Source organism: Macaca mulatta, chromosome 7 (genome assembly GCF_049350105.2).
Source record: "Macaca mulatta isolate MMU2019108-1 chromosome 7, T2T-MMU8v2.0, whole genome shotgun sequence".
NCBI classification, from domain to species: domain Eukaryota; kingdom Metazoa; phylum Chordata; class Mammalia; order Primates; family Cercopithecidae; genus Macaca; species Macaca mulatta.
In genome coordinates this window covers 1794468-1809503 of record NC_133412.1, presented here as the reverse complement: position 1 = coordinate 1809503, position 15036 = coordinate 1794468, and the positions used below count along the sequence as shown (strand labels likewise).

Sequence of the window (15036 nt, the reverse complement as noted above, 5' to 3'; positions counted from 1 at the left end):
CCTGGAACCTGGTTGAGTTACTGAAAGCAGATGTCAGCATCATCAAGCGCCCGTGGGCAGAGCTGACCAGGGGCTCTGGCCTTCAAAGGCTGCTCTGCCAAAGGCATCATCTGCAGAGGGGTCATGACAGAGCTGGGGCTCAGAGCACTCAGGGTTCCAACCCATCTCTTCCACCTACCAGCAAAGTGAGTGTCCTCAAGCCGTAACAACCTCTCAGCCTCAGTTTCCTCATCCATATATAAAGGTAACCCCTACCCTCTGTACTGAGAATGCGGGATGTGCATGGCAAAGGCTCAGAATTATTTTAAATTGAAGTTCTCATTCATACCCTTCCCTCTCACAAATGCAATAAACTTATGAAAAATAATAACAGTGCTTATGGCAATTCACCTCGATTTCATCTCTTAGAATTATGCCAAGTAACTCATCTCAAAAAACTAGAAAAAAGGAAACCTATAGCTTTTTAGTTCTTCATGAATAGCAGATGAAGAAATAACAAGCCCCTAAAATATCTACCAAACCTTTGCTGTGCTTTCAAGACTGCTCAGCTCTACTTAAGTGCTTTATCATTTTGGTGATCATGTAAGTTACTAAAATTTCTGACTATCAGAAGCTTTAACGTTCCAGAATTGTAGATAAAGGACTATGAACTTGCATTTAATGATTTTTTTAAAAAATCTAATTCTACTTAAAAACTTTAGAAGTTCCTTTAAAGAGAATATTCTTCTAACTAAAGCCAAAAATCATAATAGGCACAGAAACTGCCTAAACTAAGTGACAGAGTAAGACTTTCCTCCACACAAAGTGGCCACCCAGAGAAAGGGATAAAGTATCTGTAGCCAGGAAGGACATCTCAGGCTCCCTGGCAGGGCAGAGCACGGCTGCTGATTGAGTTCTTAAGGAAGCCCACGGCCTTTAGGACTGATCAGTCCTATTTCTAAGACATAGTAATAAGATACTCACTTTATACTGCAGACCTACAGACCAGTTCAACAGCTACTAGCCACATGTGCCTCAAGTTGAGTGTTTTAAACCCTTTGGTTCCTCAGGTGCACTAGCCATATCTCAGTGCTCATGTCATACGTGGCTGGTGCCAACAGTCCCAGATGGCTCCTGTCCAGAACATTTCCACATGGACAAAGTCCTAGGGACCCAGTGCTACCAAACATTAAAAACATTTTAAAGCTATAATAGTTAAAATACCATAGTATTAGAGTCTAAAAAGTTTTGTAAATAGACCCAAATGCACACAGAAATTTAGAATATGATAAAACTGGTTTTTAAATCACCAGGGAAAAGAAGAATTGTTCAATAAATGATGTTAGGGCAACGCTTATCATCTAGGAAAAAAATAAAGTTGGATCCCTATTTTATTCTTACATCAAAATAAATCCCAGGTGCCTAAAAAATGTAAACAATACATGAAATCATAAAAAACTTAGAAGAAGGCCGGGCGCGGTGGCTCATGCCTGTAATCCCAGCACTTTGGAAGGCTGAGGTAGGTGGATCACTTGAGGTTAGCAGTTGGAGACCAGCTGGGCCAACATGGTGAAACCCTATCTCAACTAAAAATACAAAAATTAGCCAGGCGTCGAAGCACGCCTGTAATCCCAGCCATTCGGGGAGCTGAGGCACAAGAATCACTTGATCCCGGGAGGCAGAGGTGATCCCGGGAGGCCGAGATCGCACCACCGCACTCCAGCCCTGGTGAAGGAGAAACTGTCTCAAAAAACTTGGAAGAAAATTTGGAAAAATTTATTTAAAACAATGTCACATAAGCGAGCATTTTTTTTTCAGCATAATACAAAACTCAGAAGGCATAAATGAAAAAAACTGACAGATTTGATCATGTAATAATTAAAAATTTCTACATGGCAAAAAAATATCAAACTAATAATGAAAGATAAACTGGGGTGGAAACTGTAAGACACATGATAGAAAAGGGACTTAAAGAACTCTGACGAATCATTTTTTAAAAGATGCACAAATCAGGCCGGGCGCGGTGGCTCACGCCTGTAATCCCAGCACTTTGGGAGGCCGAGACGGGTGGATCACGAGGTCAGGAGATTGAGACAATCCTGGCTAACACCGTGAAACCCCGTCTCTACTAAAAAACACACAAAAAATTAGCCGGGCGTGGTGGCGGGGGCCTGTAGTCCCAGCTACTCAGGAGGCTGAGGCAGGAGAATGGTGTGAACCCGGGAGGCGGAGGTTGCAGTGAGCCGAGATCGCGCCACTGCACTCCAGCCTGGGTGACAGAGTAAGACCCCGTCTCAAAAAAAAAAAAAAGATGCACAAATCAGTTGTAAAACAGGTAAAGGGGCCAGGCACGATGGCTCACGCCTGTAATCCCAGCACTTTGGGAGGCCGAGGCAGGTGGATCAAGAGGTCAGGAGATCAAGACCATCCTGGCTAACACAGTGAAACCCCGTCTCTACTAAAAATACAAAAACAATTAGCGGGTGAGATGGCAGGCGCCTGTAATCCCAGCTACTGAGGAGGCTGAGGCAGGAGAATGGCGTGAACCTGGGAAGCAGAGCTTGCAGTGAGCCGAGATCGCGCCACTGCACTCCAGCCTGGGTGACAGAGCAAGACTCCGTCTCAAAAAAAACAAACAACAAAAAACAGGTAAAGGATGTCACTGGGGTAAATGCTAAAACGTTTTGTCCTAAAGGAGTGCTCCTAACCTGCTGTCTACTAGGATGAAACCCAGCACAAGATCACCAGTGATCCACAGCTGCTCTCCCTTGGAGAGGAGGTTGGCGCCATGTGGAGGAGGTAGGGTCAGACGGCCCGGCCCTCCCTGAGACTCACCTGCGGGTAGGCAGTCCCCATGCCGGAAAGCACCGCAGACAGCACGTCCCTGCCCCTGTCCCCGGCCCGGCTGCACACCGACAGCTTGAGCAGGTCCACCACCACACGGGTGTCATCCGCAATCAGCAGACTGGTGAACTCATCCAAGGCCTGAGGCTCCAGACCCGCTGCTTTATTTTGGCTTTCAACATCCTAAGTCAAATGACATCCAACAATTAACATGAGGAATGATATGTTAAGAGATAAAGAATCACCAGTTTACCCACAAACTCAGAGAACACATGAGTACCAACGAGTAAGAAACTTGAAGGTGTTTAAGACCTTAAGAAAACAGATTAAGAAATGATGGCCCCTAAAATCTCCACCAAGCCATGTACTATGTTTTCAAGACCAATGAACTGTTGTATTACCAATAGCATTTATCAAAAAGGGATGACTTAAGCTACAAAGAAATGACAATTTATTATGGGGTCCAAGTTTGGAGCACAGGCAGATACTATAGGGGGAGTTTTGGAATGAAGCTGCATCCTGTATAATCTACCCATAAGGTATGCTTGGAATCGTTTATAAACTACATTTGTATTCTATAGTTGTATATATTTTGTCTAGATCCTCTCCATAATTCTTTCCTGGAATCTTATTTCAAATGACTCACTGGCATGTAACAAGCTCTCCACAGTCTCTCTCCCCTGGGTTTCACTGAAAACATACATAAAAGTCTTCTCATTACCACTCGTGTACTTCCCATTCCTGCCCTGTTAGCCTAAACATACTGCATCTTGATCCTTCACCTCCTCTCCTTGTTTGCTATGAGCCAATTCGCAGCATCACTGCACCCCCAGCTCCCACCCCACGGAGGTGCCTTGCCCAGGATGGCCGCCCCCCTCCCCGGCTTGTCAGCACACAGGAGCCTCCTGGAGGGCAGCGTCAGGACTGAACTTGGGGAAAGTGGAAAGGCCCTTGTCAGAGCCAGGGACTCCCACTGCTTCTGACCCAGCATGGGAACCGCTGTACCGAGCAGGTGTGTGTCAACCCCTTCTCCTCCCCCAGGCACAGTCTGTTCCCCAGAGGAAGAACAAGAGCCAGGGAAGTGCCTCTTTTCTCTCCTGCTTTCTGGACCTCAGCAAATCCAGTGTGACTCTTTCCACAAACATAAACAAGCTGGGGGAAGGACAGCCCCACATGTTCCCCTTAAGGGGAACATGACCCAACCAGGGTCCCTGGAAATCACACCACTCTGATTTAGGAACAAGGTTCTTCTCCCTTTAGGGAAACAGACCTTGCTTCTGCCTCTGCATGGAGACCCAAGGAGTAAGTGAAATTCATTGTAAATGATGACATTCCAGAACATAACTCACTGAAGAACAGCAAAGCATTCAGCGAAACACATCAACAAGAATATCTTTAGTCTTGAGATTGAAATGTACCTACCATTTTTTTTAATGAGGGTGTCTTAAAAACATGCACACACACAAAGAAAATATGTCTAGAAGAATTGCTAAGGAAGAAAATCACGAGCGGCATATCCTGAAATATGAATTATAGCTTAATACTAATATTAAAATTGCTTTGCCTTAAATTCATGAGTCAAGCCAAAACTGAAATAATAGAAATACAGGGTTACAACTTGGATAATGCCTATGTCTCATAAATAAATTGGGGGGAAAGAAATCATATTATCCTTTTACCTAAAAACAAAAATGTTGCCTTCCTCGAGTAAGTGCTGCATTAAACCCTCAAACCAGGAGACTGCCAAAAATGAGAAGTTGATTCCAAGCACCTAATTCACAAATACAGGCTTTCTTTTCACCATGGATGGTTATCAATAATTTCCGTAGGACATATTTTCTGCCAGCAGTAACAGCATAATAAATCAAGGGTTCCAAATGTAATTAAAAATAAAGTGTTTGTCCCCAAGGTGGGAAGGTGGGCAAGGGAGTACACATGAGCAGGGGCTGGCCTGGCGTGGGGAGCACCCTGGCGGGCTGGCGAGGGCATCCGCACATGGGGGGTTGGAGAGGGAGGGCCAGGCCAAGTGAGGAAGGTGCCACACTCTGGGTCAACATGGAGGTGGGGGGAGGGCCAGAGGTCACGCAGGGTGACCGTAGAGGGCCAGAGGTCACGCAGGGTGACCGTAGAGTGCCAGAGGTCACGCAGGGTGGCCGTAGAGTGCCAGAGGTCACGCAGGGTGGCCGTAGAGTGCCAGAGGTCACGCAGGGTGACCGTAGAGTGCCAGAGGTCACGCAGGGTGGCCGTACAGTGCCAGAGGTCACGCAGGGTGGCCGTAGAGTGCCAGAGGCTGTACAGAGGAAGAAGGGTGCCCACCACGGAGTGGGGGACAGCCAAGATCGGAAGGTGATGATCTAAGGGGACTGAGCTGTAAGTAAACAGCCTGCTGATGACAGGAGCCAGGTTTCCCACTTTCAGAGGAGAAAGTTATAAATACAGAAAGAGTGAAAACTAGAATGAATCCTAGTTGGATTAGAATCAATCATATTGGTGTGAACCGGTGGTTTTCCATATACATAAATTTATAACAACATAAATACTGATGTGGGCCAAACACGGTGGCTCATGCCTGTAATCCCAGCACTTTGAGAGGATGAGGCAGGCAGATCACTTGAGCCCAGCCTAAGACCACCCTGGGCAACATGGCGAAACCCTATCTCTAAAAAAAAAAAAAAAAGAAAAAAATACAAAAATTAGCCAGATGTGGTGGTGCATACTTATAGTTCCAGCTACTTGGGAGGCTGAGGACGGCTTAAGACCAGGAGGTTGAGGCTGCAGTGAGCCAAGATTGTGCCACTGTACTCCAGCCTGCAACAGAACAAGACCCTGTCTAAAACAAAACAAAACAAAACACTGATGTATGTACCTACTATGTTACACGCACACATATTCATTCTCTAGCTCTGTCACTCAAACAGCAACAAGCACACGAAGGGCCCAGATCTTGACCTCTAAATGCCCTTCTCCACCAGAAAGAACTAGGACTTGTCAGAGAAATAACTGATTCCTATGTTGGAGCCTAAAACATCTTGTTGAGCCTGGAATTTTGTGTTGTGCCAAAAAGGAAATACTCGAAAGAATGATGGGAATATGCCAGAAGACCAGATACAATTCTACCAACTACTTACAGAATTAACCCCAGTCCTTCACCAACTCTTCCAAAAAAACAGAAGAGAAAGGAACACCCTCCAATCTATGAAGCCAATATTGCCATAATACCCAAAGCAAAGACATCACAAGAAAACTACAGAGCCGTATCCCTTATGAATACAGATGCAAAAATCTTCAACAAAATAGCAGCAAACCAAATCTAGCAACATATAAAAGCATTATACACCAAAAAAATATGGAAAGAGGGAGAGTAGGAATAAGCCCTGTGGTACTGGACTGGAATTAAAAGTATTGATTTGGGCTGTTAATGGTTTTTATTATATAGATAAATGCAGAAGGATAAATAAATGCTCGTGTGTATAGATCTATTTGCTGAGCGGGCCTAACCAACAACACTCAGTAACAATCAGCTTAGCAGGCACCCAGATCTTGGTTTCCAAATCCTACAAGTCACTAGCAGGAACCATGGCTTCTTGGAGAAATGGCTGATTCCAGGCAGGGGCAGGGTAGGTGAAAGATGAGTCTCGAGCACACTGTTGTGCCAGAAATGAAGGAAGACCCCTAAGAATTACGGGGACACATCAGACAATGGAACCAGTCCACAGGGTTCCCAATGACCAGTCCACGCGAGTCCCAATAACCAGGTCCCAATGACCAGTCCACAGGAGTCCCAATGACCAGTCCATGGGAGTCCCAATGACCAAGTCTGGGACAATTTGGGTGTCAAATAATGAGAGTAACAAATGTCACTATTTGACTAAAACAGGAACTCCCGAATCTACACAATATAAACAGACAGACAGAAAGGTAGGTAGGTAGAAGACAGACAGATGAGACGGGAAAGCCTTCTCTTGCAAAAGAATGGCAACAATTACAACCAGAAGTAACAATAAATGTGAAAAATGAAAATGTGACAACCACCACAGTAATAATGGATTCAGCTAGAATCTTTAAGATGCTAAAAACTGGGAGGTAAAAGTATAATGAGGAACAAGACATTGACATAATCTCAAAAGTGTCTCCCCATGAGTACTAAACACACTTACTGATTTCCAGTGGAGAAACTTGGCAGAGACTCTTAACCAAGCGATAAGCTATCTCACCAATGATGCAGCAAATCAGAAATGCCCGAGTCCCAGCAGAGGCACTGAGAAGAATTCTGCACCACTCCTGCGCTAACTCACCAATGATGCAGCAAATCAGCAACACCTGAGTCCCAGCAGAGGCACTGAGAATTCCGCACCACTCCTGTGGTGTCTGTCAAAACGAAGGACTGTTCCACACTGAAGACTAAAGAGGCAGTGTGCAATCCTAGGTTGGGTGCTAGACCTATAAGGATACTATTGGGATGATGAGCAAAATCCAAATATGTCTGGGTTTGAAAGTAATCCTGGATCAAGCTGTAGTCCTGACACTCAAGGAATATACGTGGAAGCAGTAAGCAGTGACAGGGACTGTGTCCTGCAACATTCCCATAAATGCGTCAAAGATGCTAACAAGTGGAAAGCCCAGGTGAATGGGATAGAAATCAACTGTGTTCCACTCCTAAGTACTATTCCTACTTCTGTGTACATTTAAGATTATTCCACAATACAAAGTTGAAGAAGAATGCCTCTTCACCTCTTTGGTTTTGGTCATGGTTTCTGCAATGATGCTTGCGGCTCCCAGGTCATCCGTCACTGGGATAAACGGCCGGGCGGAGGCTGAGGGGGCCGATGGAGTCACTGCAGAGGGGGTCACCGCGTCCTCAGAGGAAGCAATCTAGTCGAAGAGTGCACAGTAGGCGACATAAGGGGAAAAACTCAACAACATAACATATTTCCTACGCAAGTCCCAAATGCTTTATCTAAAACTACTTGGGCTGTTTAGAATGTTCCAGAGTTTACAGAGGTAACATGCTGCCTACCTGACATAGCCACTACCACCCCTGGCTGGGCCTAGGACAGTTGTGCAAAGTCAAGTACACTCATAGTTTCAAGAAAAACTATTAATATTCACAGCAGGTCCATGAACCAGACTAAAATGAGTTCACGTTATCTTCAAGTTGGTTTTTTCCCCCAAAATAAGACACTAAAATTCTTGACCATGAGAACTTTAAGGTTTCAGAATTGCAGATAAAGGACTGTGAACTTGCACTTAATGATTTTTTGAATTAGATTTTTTTAAAAATTTTTTTTAAAAAGATTTTTTGAATTAGATTTTTTAAAAAAAGAAATCTAATTCCACTTAAGCACTTTAAAAGCTCCTTTACAGAGAATATTCTTCTAAGTAACGCCAAAAATCAAAGCGAGAGGCACAGAAACAGCCTAAACTAAATGACAGAATGAGACTTTCCTAGACACAAAGTAGCCACCTTTTACCTTCTGATCTAAGGTTGCTTTTACCTCTCTCTTTTCTTGCCACGGATTTGGACTCAGCCTGTCTTCCATATCAACCGCCAGCATGCACTCTTCTCCATTCATGGGACTAGCCATGGCAGACGCGTCGGAAGGGGCCGCGGAGGAGAACGAGGGGCACTCCACCGGGGCAATCATGGCAGCTGGCATCAGGGCCCCGACAACGGCATCTCTGTCAGGACACAAAGCCCGGCCTGTGGTGAGCTGCCCCTTCTCCACAGCACCACAGGAAGTGGCGAGGCAGGACTAGCACGCATACTGAGGCATTTCCTCATTTTTATTGAATACATGTAAAAGAGTTTTGGAAACCAAACATTATTACCTGTATCCTTGGGCTAATAGCTAAAATGTTTACTCTGGATTTTATTTATTTGAAAAACCAGAGTAATAGCAGGTGAAAAACTGCCAAACATAAAAACCGGACCAGAATGAGACTCTGGCTCTCCCTGAGAAATCCTCTTGGGCTGCTGTGAGAGCCTGAGGGCTGGATAATTGACCAAGAGGCAATTTTGTGTTTACTGAAAGCCACATACTGGGCAGCTAGGACTCAATGGCCTCTACTGAATGACTGTTTTTGTTCTGAAACTAATTTTCTATGTAAATACACCCGTCGGGTCCATAGGTGGGATACATTAGTAGATTGGCAACTTATCTAGGCTGTGGAAAAGCTGCAGAAAAATACTGCAAAATGCCGCATTGGCAAAACTCAGCCTTCTCACGTGAGCGAAGGGGATGCTAAGTCGTCTTAGACATCACTATAAATTAGTATCACCTAATTCTTCTTTTCTTCCCCCAAATATTAATTGTCAGAGTCTACTGGTCAAAAAGAATAGTGAAGATGTTCAAGTCAGTTTTCGAATTCATATTTCAATGCCCATTAAAACACACACAAAGATATGATCAATTACCATCAAAGAACATGCGACTTACAACACATGGCATTTAAAGACAATAATACGACATTCTTGGAGACATCTGATCAACTAAAAGAAAAAAAAATCACATAATTGCAGAATTTCAAAAATCACTACAGAAGCCCACCTGGCATACAGGATTTGCAACGCTGTGAGAATATGCGACAAGGCCTGCTGTTTGGCCAGGTTTCCATCCAGTGACAAGAGAATCTTGGCAAGAGAAGGGCGATTCGGCTTAGAATTACTTGCACCACTTATTTTATTACTGGCAGCAGAAGAATCGGCATCTGAAGGCACGCCTATAAGGGAAAAATAAAATGTGCATTTTGTTTTTAAGATCACAGTTTCCTCTATTTCTGTAAAATCTGACCTTATAGGTTAGTTCCAAAACTCACTGCAATCTGCATTTTGCTATTTCACAGAGCACCTATTAGGCTCATTCACAGGCCTTCAGAATAAGAACACCACTTATCCATACTTTGATAAAGAAGCTATTTTCAGCAAAATTTCACTGTAACTGTAAAAAGATGTAGATGCTTGTATAAAATGCACTTACAAACGTTTATGTTATATACATATAAGCTATGAAAATGCTACAATTACTACCTGTGTTTTCTTAGCCTAGTAAGGCAAGACAAAAAAGAATACAAAACAATAAAGAGAGAAGATATTCACCAATAAAGTCTCATCAGGTTCACTTCCCTGCAAACTCCCAGGTCTCCGCAGGGGGAGGGAGCCAGGTGGAGCTGGGACATGTGTCTATGTCAACTCATCCAAATTGATACACAGATTTAATGCAATTCCTACCAGAATTCCCACAAGAGTTTTTGTCAAGATTATTCTAAAATGTATATGGAAAGGCAAAGGAACAAGAATAGAAATAGAAAAATAAGGAGGAGGAACGAGTCTACCCAATCTCAAAAGTTGTTGTAATACCATAACCAAAACTGTGTGGTACTGGCATAAGAATCTACGGAATAAACAGCAAACCCAGAAACAGAACCACACAAATACGCCTCACTGACTGTTGACAAATATGCAAAAGCAACTCAGCGGAGGCAGGACAGCCTTTCAGCACGTGGTGGTGGAGCAACTCGACGTCTGTGGGCAAAAAACCCAAACTTCAGCCTAAGTCTACACCTTATGCAAAATTAAATCCAAATGGATCATGACTTAAGTAGAAAATACAAAACTATAAATCTTTTAGAAAAAAATAGGAGACGGTCTTTAGGATCTAGCACTAGGCAAAAATAGACGACACCAAAAGTATGACCTACAAAAGAAAAAACTGATGAATTAGACTTCATCAAAATTAAATACTTTTGTTTTATGAAAGGAAATGAAAAGACAAGCTAGAGACCAGGAGAAAACATTTGCATAACACACATCTGCCAAAGGACTAGAAATATCTAGAATATATAATGAACTCTCTAAACTCAACAGAAAAAAAAAGCCAATTAGAAAAGGGCATGAAGACATATTTTATCAAAGAGGAGATACGGACAGTAAACAAGCACATGAAAAGATGTTTAACATAATTAGCCATGAGGAAAATATAAATTCAAATCACAATGAGATACAATGACCTATCTACCAGTACGGCTACATTTTAAAAAGATGGTGAGGATATGGGAAAAACTGGATCATCCTCCACTGCTAATGAGATTATAAAATGGTACAGCCATTCCAGAAAACAGTTTGGCAGTTTCTTATCAAACTAAACATAATTACCATATGACCAGCAATCACACTTTTGGGCATTTATGTCAAAGAAATAAGAACTTATTTTCACATAAAGTGAATTTTCACATCCACCTGTATATGAATGACATGGCAGTTTTATTTGTATTAGCCAAAACCTAGAAATAATTCAAACGTCCTTCAATGGTTGAGTATTTGATGGAATACTGAACAAAATATGTAATATGTAACAACGTGGATGAAACTCCAGAGGATTAGGCTGAGTGGAAAAAGCCAAACTCAAAAGTTATACAAATAATGTGACATGAAAAGAGCTATACGTTAAGAAGACACTAATTTGAACCAGAAAGGAGACGACAAGAGTCAAGCTTTATCTTCATCTACCCCAGAAGAGAAGACAGCACAGGAAGGCGAAGTCACTCGCCTCAGTTCATACAGTCAGTAACTAACACAGCCAGAAGATCACATTCCAGTTATTCATCAAAGCAGATGCTGCTAGAGAGATGTGTCCTCTAGACACTTCCAGCTAGAGAAATGTCCCTCCTGAGAGATAAGGGAAAAAAACAAAATATTTGTATGACAAGATGAGGTTCACTTAAAAAAAAAAAAAAAGCAATTATATTTATTTCTACATGCTAGCAAAGAGCAATGTGAATATTCCCATACAATAGAAAAAAATGATATTTTTAAAAGACCATTTAATAATCTGAAATTCTTAGAGATGATCTAACAAAAGATATGCAGGACCTATACAACATTGGGACTAGAAAACATTGCTGAGAGAAACTAAACACCTAACAAATAAAGAGAAACACTGTGTTCATGGGTTAGAAGACTGAATACTGTGAATCCATCCTTTCCACACTGACTTACAGAATGAATGCGATTCACAGCAAAACCCCAAGCAAGCGGTTTTATAAAAACCGACAAGCTCGGCCGGGTGCGGTGGCTCACGCCTGTAATCCCAGCACTTTGGGAGGCCGAGGCGGGTGGATCACGAGGCCATCCTGGCTAACATGGTGAAACCCCATCTCTACTAAAAATACAAAAAATTAGCCGGGCGTGGTGGCGGCGCCTTTAGTCCCAGCTACACTGGAGGCTGAGGCAGGAGAATGGTGTGAACCTGGGAGGCGGAGCCTGCAGTGAGCCAAGATTGCGCCACTGCACTCCAGCCTGGGCGACAGAATGAGACTCCATCTCAAAAAAAAAAAAAAAAAAAAAAAGACAAGCTCATTTTAAGTTATATGGAAATGCAAAGGGACTACAACAGCCAAAATATATTTGAAAAAGAACAAAGTGAAAGAACTGTTGCAACTTGAGTTCAGGTATTTTATAAAGCTGTAGTAATCAAGACAATGTGGCATCGCCACCAAAATCCACAAATAAAAACAGTACTGAGAGTTCAGAAATAGATCCATACATCCATAGACAACTGATTTCTGACAAAGGCAAAAGGCAATTCAGTAGGAAAAGCAAAGTTTTTCAACAAATACAACTGAAACTACTGGACAATCAAGCCAGAAAAAGCCTTTCAATCTGAACCTCCCACCATACATAAAATTTAATCAACTGGTCATAGATACACATATCTAAAACTATAAAACTTCTGTAACAGAACACAGAAAGAGAATCTTTATAATCTTGAGTGAGGCAAAGGTTTTGTAGACACAACATCAAAAGTACGCTCTACAAAAGAATAAAATGAATAAACTAGGCTTCATCAAAATTAAAAACTTCTAATCTTTAAGATTCACCTATGAAGAGAATAAAATGACAAGTCACATTGACAGAAAATATTAGCAACTTATATATCAGGCAAAGGACTTGTAACCCAGAATATACAAGGAACTCTCAAACTCAGTAAGAAAACAATCAACCTACTTAAATATGGGAAAAGATTTGAATGGACATTGACCAAAAAAGGTATCTAATTCATAAATAAACAAGATGCTTGAGATCATTAGTTAATAGGGAAATACAAATTAAAACCACAATGAGATACCACCATACATCTATCAGTACAACTAAAAGACTGAACATATCAAGGGTTGACAAAAATGTGGAGGATGTGGGCCTCTGGAACATCCACTTTGCAAAACAGTATGTAGCGATCTTAAGAAGCTAGACATACACCTACCATATGATCCAACCACTCTTCTCCTAGGAGTTTACCCAAGAGAATTTCAAGTGGATGTCCATACACAAACTTGTATGGAAATGTCCATTAGCAATTTCACTTGTACAGTCAAAAACTGGAAATAGCCCAAACATTCACCAACAGCAAATTGCATTTGTTTATCTTAAGATGCTATTCAACAATTTAAAAATAATAAACTACTGATACATGCAACATAAGTGAATCTCAAAATTATTATGCTGAGTGGAAAAAGTAAGATTTGTAAAAAAGAGTACATGCTGTATGATTCCATTTATAGTAAGCTGTAAAACATGCAAACTGGCCTGCCACAGTGGCTCCTACCTATAATCCCAGCACTTTGGGAGGCCGAGGTGGGAGGATCACTTGAGCTCAGGGGTTCAAGACCAACCTGAGCAACATGGCAAAACCCTGTCTCCACCAAACAAACAAAAATTAGCCTGGTATGGTGACATGTGCCTGTAGTCCCAGCTATTCAGGAGGCTGAGGTGGGAGCTGCAGTGAGCCAAGATCATGCCACTGCACTCCAGCCTAGGCGACAGAGTGAGACCCTGTCTACAAACAAACAAACAAAAACCCAACCAAACAACAACAAAAAGAAAACATGTAAACTGATCTATAGTGACAGAAATTAAGTTGGTGCATATGGCAGGAGGGAGGAGGGGAGTTAAAAGCAAAAGGGAGATGGGTACAAAGGGCCAGAGAAAAACGCTAGAGTAGTGTATGAGTTCATTATCTTTGATTGTGGTGATGCTTTCATGGATCACATATATTTCAAAGTTGATCAAAATGTATACTTAAAATAGATGCAGTTTATTATATGTCAATAATAACTGAATAAAGCTGTTAAAAAATACAAAAGAGCCCGCTACAGTGCCTGTATCTCTTAGGCAGTTATTAGGAGTCCTGTTTACACACAAGTACAGCGCTGTGAGTTTACCTGATCATAAATACAAGAATCAGCAACATACTTTCTTCTACAATTTTCATTCCAGCATGGATAAATCGCATGAGAGCACACCCTAATTCTTCTGTGTCTTTAGATTCATAATGCAGTTAACACAGCACTACAACCTCTAATGTGTTGGCACAATTAAATAAATCTGTAAGGTTGCTGTAATCTACAGAAAAATCTCAGAGAAGACACAAATCTGTGTTACCTAAATAGGAAGCACCTAAAGGGTCTCTCGCAGTCTGGAAGAGGACGGGCTCATGGACAGAGGGCGTGGCCACATCTACGGTTGTCCACGCCACACTGTGGGACGACCCGCAAGCCACGCGCGTGATCTTCTGGCCTTCTAAGCCTTGCACGAGGGTGGGCTTCCTGTTAACCGTGGTCGTGCCATTGCCCTGCTGGCCGTGGTCATTGTCACCCCAAGCATACACCTGTTTACGAGGGGGGAAAATGCTTATAATTTTTCAACATTTCAGGACATTTTCTTTAATGTAATTTTTACTTCAAAATGCTTAACATGTATGCCACGGTAGTTGAAAGAATTTAGTTCTTAAAGGTGAAAACAAACCATTTCACAATCTTACGAAATGGCATCAGTGTACAACAATTCTGAAGAAAATCTAACCATGAAAATGCTTGATGATACCTATAAAAGGAGTATTTTCTTAATATTAATCCAATTCTGCTTTGTTGCAAGACACACAGAAGGTCCTCTCTTCAACTAAGTGCAGTAATTTTTTTCCCTTTTATTTTGCAAAGAAAAGTGACCAAAAACAATATGCTCATTTTTCAAGTAAGCTGCTTCTTGGCCTTGTAGAATTATAAAGTATAATTCATTTTGACTCAAAAACAGTAATGGTAATTTTGCTTTCATAAATAAAATTTAAAATTGAATATCCACAAGCCAGTCATAGCATATGCTCCCACAAGCAGACGAGACAGTAACACTTGTCAGGCAGTAGCTCTGTCTCTAAAATGAGG

General features: G+C 42.0%; 1 protein-coding gene across 3 annotated transcripts in view; it reads right to left on the bottom strand.

The window, feature by feature from the left end:
* Positions 1–15036, bottom strand: part of HERC2 (HECT and RLD domain containing E3 ubiquitin protein ligase 2) — a 219844-nt gene that overhangs the window by 49250 nt on the left and 155558 nt on the right. For all 3 annotated transcript variants that reach the window (XR_013395438.1, XM_015141725.3, XM_077938885.1), the window contains exons 65-69: positions 14261–14486; positions 9372–9543; positions 8319–8502; positions 7555–7695; positions 2815–3006 (exon numbers count right to left, since the gene is read on the bottom strand). Coding sequence is in view for 2 of the 3 variants with exons in the window: in XM_015141725.3 (XP_014997211.3) it covers positions 2815–3006; positions 7555–7695; positions 8319–8502; positions 9372–9543; positions 14261–14486 (915 nt within the window). In the remaining variant the exon portion in view is untranslated. The remainder of the gene's footprint in view (positions 1–2814; positions 3007–7554; positions 7696–8318; positions 8503–9371; positions 9544–14260; positions 14487–15036) is intronic.